The sequence below is a fragment of the Corythoichthys intestinalis genome, chromosome 13 (genome assembly GCF_030265065.1).
Source record: "Corythoichthys intestinalis isolate RoL2023-P3 chromosome 13, ASM3026506v1, whole genome shotgun sequence".
Classification (NCBI taxonomy): Eukaryota; Metazoa; Chordata; class Actinopteri; order Syngnathiformes; family Syngnathidae; genus Corythoichthys; species Corythoichthys intestinalis.
Genome location: NC_080407.1, coordinates 21,042,664 through 21,049,823, shown reverse-complemented (window position 1 = coordinate 21,049,823; position 7,160 = coordinate 21,042,664). Strand labels below are relative to the sequence as shown.

The 7,160-nt window shown below is 40.4% G+C and overlaps 1 protein-coding gene across 1 annotated transcript; it reads right to left on the bottom strand.

The window, feature by feature from the left end:
* Positions 1-573: 573 nt before the first annotated feature.
* On the bottom strand, positions 574-6,176 carry LOC130927953 (oocyte zinc finger protein XlCOF6.1-like). Its single transcript, XM_057854102.1, has 4 exons — positions 6,152-6,176; positions 1,744-2,231; positions 1,506-1,626; positions 574-1,253 (listed from the first exon to the last, which is right to left on the bottom strand). Exons 1-4 carry the CDS (start codon positions 6,174-6,176, stop codon positions 574-576), a joined length of 1,314 nt encoding a protein of 437 aa, XP_057710085.1.
* Between the last annotated feature and the right edge of the window lie 984 nt (positions 6,177-7,160).

Genomic DNA, 7,160 nt, shown 5'->3' with positions numbered 1-7,160 from the left:
CTTGCTACAAGAAAAAATAAAAACAATTCTTATTGTAAGAACACAACTTTACTGTCATAGTCCTTTTTTCTTGTTCTTCATTTTTCTTTTTTTGGCCCTCATGCTCTGTCAATCACGAGTAGAATTGTACGAGTACAATTGAAAGAAAAAGGGAAAAAAATCATTACACTGAAAAAAAAACATATATTTACATTAACCCCCACACAAAAAACTCATTTGTGAGCCAGTATTTTTTTTTTTATTATTATTTTTGAAATATTGAACAATGTCTTCTAAATGTCCATATTTATTTAATGACAATATTTATAAATGATTTTACATTTTCAGAATTTGGGGTCTGCATTTTCAAATATTACATGTGAAAAGTGTAGTTTAAATGGGAGATAATGATATACAGCAAGTATTGCCAGTCGCCGAGAGAACCAACGTTGATGGCCAGAAAAGGTAAAACACAAAATGTTCCAACAAAAATGCTATCACAAAAATAAAGTGTACCACGAATATGAACGTAACCTCCAACCCTAACCTGCGTGCAAAATCTGATGAAGCCAGCATGGTTGACAGGCAAAACAGTCATTGGCCACTGCTTCTCACACCAACACACACATGTCTCTTTATCCGATCCTTCCGAGCGAATCTTTGACCACAAACTGAGCAGGAAAAAGGTTTTTCTCCGGTGTGGGTTCTGATGTGTTTTGTTAGATTTCCCTTTAGAGCAAATCTATGATCACAAACTGAGCAGGAAAAAGTTTTTTCGCCAGTGTGACTTCTTGTGTGTTCTTTTAAGTATTGCTTTTGAGCGAATCTTTGACTACAAACTGAGCAGGAAAAAGGTTTTTCGCCAGTGTGGGTTCTTGTGTGTTTTTTTAAGGTGCTCTGTTGACTGAATCTTTGATCACAAACTGAGCAGGAAAAAGGTTTTTCGCCAGTGTGGGTACTTGTGTGTCGTTTTAAGTTGCTCTTGTGACTGAATGTTTGACCACAAACTGAGCAGGAAAAAGGCTTTTCGCCAGTGTGGGTTCTTATGTGTTGTTTTAAGTTGTTGTTGTGACTGAATCTTTGACCACAAACTGAGCAGGAAAAAGGTTTTTCGCCAGTGTGGGTTCTGATGTGTAGTTTTAAGGTGGTTTTGCGACTAAATTCTTGTCCACAAACTGAGCAGGAAAAAGGTTTTTCGCCAGTGTGGATTCTTATGTGTCGTTTTAATTTGCTCTTGTAACTGAATCTTTGACCACAAACTGAGCAGGAAAAAGGTTTTTCGCCAGTGTGGGTTCTTATGTGTTGTTCTAAGTTGTTCTTTTGATTGAATCTTTGACCACAAACTGAGCAGGAAAAAGGTTTTTCGCCAATGTGGGTACTTGTGTGTCGTTTTAAGTTGCTCTTGTGACTGAATCTTTGACCACAAACTGTGCAGGAAAAAGGTTTTTCGCCAGTGTGGGTTCTTATGTGTAGTTTTAAGGTGGTTTTGCGACTAAATTCTTGTCCACAAACTGAGCAGGAAAAATGTTTTTCGCCAGTGTGGATTCTTATGTGTCGTTTTAAGTTGCTCTTGTGACTGAATCTTTGACCACAAACTGAGCAGGAAAAGGGTTTTTTGCCAGTGTGGGTTCTTGTGTGTTTTTTTAAGGTGCTCTTGTGACTGAATCTTTGACCACAAACTGTGCAGGAAAAAGGTTTATCGCCAGTGTGGGTTCTTATGTGTCGTTTTAATTTGCTCTTGTGACTGAATCTTTGACCACAAACTGAGCAGGAAAAAGGCTTTTCGACAGTGTGCCTCCTCATATGCACATCACAAGTTTGCTTGGTAGGAAAGGTTTTCCCACATTGAGAGCATTTGCAGAGTTTGTCGTCACTGCGAGATTTCTTATGACTGTCATCATTGTACGGTGAGTGTGATGTGGTACCACTTCTGTTTGATGGAGCGATGAAAATGTCTGCCTGCAATCCTTCTGTTGAACTGCTGGTGCAGCTGCTTGGAGGCTCCGCCCCTCTGCCAGCCTCACTCGGACCATCTTCACTCTTCCAGGGCTCACCACTTGACCGAGTGATATGTTCCTCCTCTTCCTCTTTTTTAACACATGGCAGCCATTCCTCCTCATTTTTAATTGGATGTTGCTTCTGTTGACAGGGCTCTGGCTCCTCTTCCTCTATGATTTGGGAGAGCTCAACATCCTCTTTAAAGCCAGAAGAATCTGGCTTGTGCCGCTCAGCAACAAGATATTTTCTGAAACCTGCCAGCAAAAGAAAACCATTGATATATTTTATGGACTACCACCATGTCTGAAACAAGTACATTGATCCCTTGTGGTTCATGCGATTTCGTGGATTCAATGCATGGTGCGGTTTTAAAAAGTATTTATCAAAAAATGATGCGGTTTAATTTTGAGGCGCATGAGACATTGTTTCGCATAGAGATGCGTCCGAAAATTCTGCGCTAAAAACTGTCGGCCAATAATAACTATAAGTACAATTTCGGTTTAAGTGTTTTGAAGATGAATCGTGTGAGGAACCATATTCCTCCTGTGATTACGTCATTATTATTGCAAGCATTATTGAAGCAAAAAGTTTCATACTTGCATTTCTGTTTGTATATTTAAAAAAAAAATGGTCCTCATATTTACGCATTCATGTTTGTATTAAGAGATTTGTATCTGCAACCACCAAAATCTGACATCAGATTTTTTTTTTTGTGAGTGCGTCAGTACAACTCTCTTTTCAACGACTCGGAATCTTTTCTGTGGACTAATTCAAGTTTACGGTTTTGAATCAAAAGCGTTGAACGCCGTCACGTTGGTCTCGGGGAAAACTAATTGATCCCAAAAACGGCACATACAGTGGGGCAAATAAGTATTTAGTCAACCACTAATTGTGCAAGTTCTCCCACTTGAAAATATTCGTGAGGCCTGTAATTGTCAAAATGGGTAAACCTCAACCATGAGAGACAGAATGTGGAAAAAAAAAACAGAAAATCACATTTTTTGATTTTTAAATAATTTATTTGCAAATCATTGTGGAAAATAAGTATTTGGTCAATACCAAAAGTTCATCTCAATATTATGTACCCTTTGTTGGCAATAACGGAGGCCAAACATTTTCTGTAACTCTTCACAAGCTTTTCACACACTGTTGCTAGTATTTTGGCCCATTCCTCCATGCAGATCTCCTCCAGAGCAGTGATGTTTGGGGCTGTCGTTGGGTAACACGGACTTTCAACTCCGTCCACAGATTTTCTATGGGGTTGAGATCTGGAGACTGGCTAGGCCACTCTAGGACCTTGAAATGCTTCTTACGAAGCCACTCCTTTGTTGCCCTGGCTGTGCGTTTGGGATCTTTGTCATGCTGAAAGACCCAGCCATGTCTCATCTTCAATGCCCTTGCTGATGGAAGGAGATTTTCACTCAAAATCTCTCGATACATGGCCCCATTCATTCTTTCCTTTACACAGATCAGTCGTCCTGGTCCCTTTGCAGAAAAACAGTCCCAAAGCATGATTGTTCCACCCCCATGCTTCACAGTGGGTGTGGTGCACTTCAGTATTCATTTTCCTCCAAACACGAGAACCTGTGTATCTAACAAAAACTTCTATTTTGGTTTCATCTGACCATAACACATTCTCCCAGTCCTTTTCTGGATCATCCAAATGTTCTCTAGCGCAGGGGTCTCCAACCCAGTCCTCAAGGCCCACTGTGGGTCCTGGTTTTTGTTCCAGCCAATCCAGCAGAGACCGTTGAACCAATGAGGCTTCTGCTAAAACAAGCCACACCTGACAGCAATCAACTGATTGCACTTGTAAAACACCAGATTGGGGAAAAAGTGTCGTCATCTTGTTTGGTAGGAATGAAATCCTGCACCCACAGTGGGCCTTTGTGGATTAGGTTGGGGACCCCTGCTCTAGCGAACCGCAGATGGACCTGGACGTGTACTTTCTTCAGCATGGGGAAACGTCTGGCAGTGCAGGATTTGAGTTCCTGGCGGCGCATTGTGTTACTGATAGTAGCCTTTTTTACTGTGGTCCCAGCTCTCTGTAGGTCATTCACTTGGTCCCCCCGTGTGGTTCTGGGATTTTTGCTCACCGTTCTTACTATCATTTTGACGCCACGGGGTGAGGAGGAAGTTGAAAGTCCGTGTTGCCCAACGACAGCCCCAAAACATTACTACTCTAGAGGAGATTTGCATGGAGGAATGGGCCAAAATACCAGCAACAGTGTGTGAAAAGCTTGTGAAGAGTTACAGAAAATGTTTGGCCTCCGTTATTGCCAACAAAGGGTACATGACAAAGTATTGAGATGAACTTTTGGTATTGACCAAATACTTATTTTCCACCATGATTTGCAAATAAATTCTTTAAAAATCAAACAATGTGTTTTTTCTGGGTTCTTTTCCACATTCTGTCTCTCATGGTTGAGGTTTACCCATGTTGACAATTACAGGCCTCTCTAATATTTTCAAGTGGGAGAACTTGCACAATTAGTGGTTGACTAAATACTTATTTGGCCCACGGTAACTATTACCAGTAATATTAACAGCGTATACGCCAAAAACCCAAAACTGGCGGACTGCAGTGTTGTGCGCGGAGCTAACCTATGAGTTGGAAGCAATGAATCACTGGTGAAGTCAAAAACGTGCTTGTGAAATGAAATGATTAGACTAATAACCCAATGACTGTAATTTTCGGACTATAAGGCGCACCTGACTATAAGCCGCCACCCATGAAATTTTGACACAAAAACAGAGTTTCTTCATAGATCAGCCCCACAGGACTATAAACCGCAGTTGTTCTCACTGTTTTATGAGCTATTTACACCAAACGGTAAATAGCTGGTAACACTTCATGTGACAGCAGCATCATAAGACTGTCATAAGACCAGGTGAACCTCCATGAAGCTTTCAACAAATTGGCTGCAAAGCTTCATTTCTTCAAGAAGCTTCATTTGGCAATCACTGCTCCCATGGGGGAGACAATCTACCTCTGCTGCCACAGCTGTCAACACTGTTGTCCTCCAACCTGCCTCTTAGCATGCATTACAGTGCTACAAGTGGAAATACCAATCAAAATTCATGTTCTGTGCTAATTATTTCTTCAGTTACTGTTCCAGTTGTTTCATGAATTGCTAGTTATGGTATTTGGTGACACTTAATTTGACAGTGGAGCCATAAGACTGTCATAAGACCATCATAAGTTTGGCATGACACAGCTATAACTGTTATTCAGTGCTTATCAATGATATCATTTTGTGTTTTAAATGGATGTAAAAGATCCGAGCTGGACAAAAATGGAGTTAGTGACATCATTTGCCGGATGACACTTAATGACATCTTTCATATGCACGCATTAACACCCATGATAGTGTCATGTCATACGTATGACAGTCTTACGGCAGTCTTATGACGTCACTGTCAAATAAAGTGTTTCCTATTAACTTAATAAAGCAACAAATAAGCCGCATTAGACTGTAAGCTGCAGGATTCAAAATAAGGGAAAAAATGTAGCGCCTTGTCGTCCAAAAATAGCGGTACCTAAATTGTGATATTGACCTACCGTCGTTACCCTAATACCAGAGTTGGGTAGTAACGCGTTACATGTACTCAGTTACATTTACTTAAGTAACTTTTTGAGAAAATTGTACTTCAAAGAGTAGTTTCACTAAGCTCTACTTTTTACTTTTACTTGAGTAGCTTTGTGAAGAAAAAAACACTACAGTTACTCGGCTACTTTGGGCTACACAAGAGTCGTCACATTTTTCCTCTTTATTCTACATACAAGATTTATTTTTTATTTTTTATGCCAGCGATGCAAAGAGTTGAGAGGTGTCCGGTGTATCAACAAACACGTCAGCCTTGGCCAAGAAGGCCCAACAGCGGCTACACTTTCTACGAGTGCTCAAAAAGGGGCAACTGAGCACAAGCCTGCTGGTGACCTTCTACCGTTCCACCATAGAGAGCCTGCTGACCTACGCTGTGTCAGTCTGGCACTCAAGCTGCACAGTGGCAGATAGGAAAAGACTGCAGAGGGTGACCAACACAGCCCAAAAGATCATCGGCAAATCCCTACCTTCCCTGGCTGACATCTATGCCTCCAGATGCCTGAACAGAGCAAAACGCATAATAAAGGACACCACACACCCCGGCTTCCATCTGTTCAACCTGCTACCCTCTGGCAGGCGATACAGATCCATATCGGCTAGAACTAACAGACTTAGAGACAGCTTCTTCCCTAAAGCTGTCACAATACTCAACTCCAGTCTGCACTGAGTAACAATATCGTAAACTTTTTTTTTTGTCACTGTTAATAACCAATATTTATCACTGAAAGCTATCACACGTCACTTTTACCTATACTACTGCCGCGATCTACAAATGGACTCATACTGTAAACTGAAATCTGTTTTATTGCACTGTTAATAACCAATATTTATTACTGATGCTGCTATCAAATATCACTTTACCCTTACTTTTTTACCCTTTTTATATTGTTTTATCTTGTGATATGTAAATATATACATATGTAGATATATAAATATTTATATATAGACATATTTTTTAAATTTTGCATATTGGAGACTGTATATACAGTGGTACCTCTACATACGAAGTTAATCCGTTCCAGGACCTTGTTTGTAAGTCGAAATGGTCGTATGTCGAGCAGGATTTTCCCATAGGAATACATTATAATTCCATTAATTCGTTCCACAGCCCAAAAACCTGCACTAAATCCTTAAAAAATACTGCTGGTGCTATTACGAATGGCAATTACACGTAGCAAAACAAATAAATTATAAATCAAAATTGGAATAATATAATAAAAAGAATAATAATAATTCCTGTAATAGTGTAACGAATCGGGTTCTAATAAGGCGGACGTTTTTTTGTGTACCTGAACGCACCGCGGGGCTGACGTGCCTGGACCGGTGAGCTTGAGTTTCACTTTCACTTTGAATGTTCTCTTGAGAACAACGTCAATTGCGGCAGACAGCAGGCGTTTTGTGTTGAATAAGTTGTGAAAGAAATGATGAAAACGTGGCGAAGCTGCCGATTTCTTTGGAGATTAAGCCTGTCTCAATATGCAATAATTCCATTTATCGCGCGATATATAAAAATGAAGGCGGTAATTTTTCCGCTGCGATTTATCGCCTCACGTGCACGTGTGTGCGCGCGTGCGG

Coding starts and splice junctions, on each gene's coding strand:
- LOC130927953 (XM_057854102.1), bottom strand. CDS start 6,176: ATGGATCTGTATCGCCTGCCAGAGG. Junction 1,627..1,743: donor AAAAGCCTTTTTCCTGCTCA/GTTTGTGGTCAA, acceptor CACAAGAGCACC/TTAAAAAAACACACAAGAAC. Junction 1,254..1,505: donor AATCCACACTGGCGAAAAAC/ATTTTTCCTGCT, acceptor CTGGCGAAAAAC/CTTTTTCCTGCTCAGTTTGT.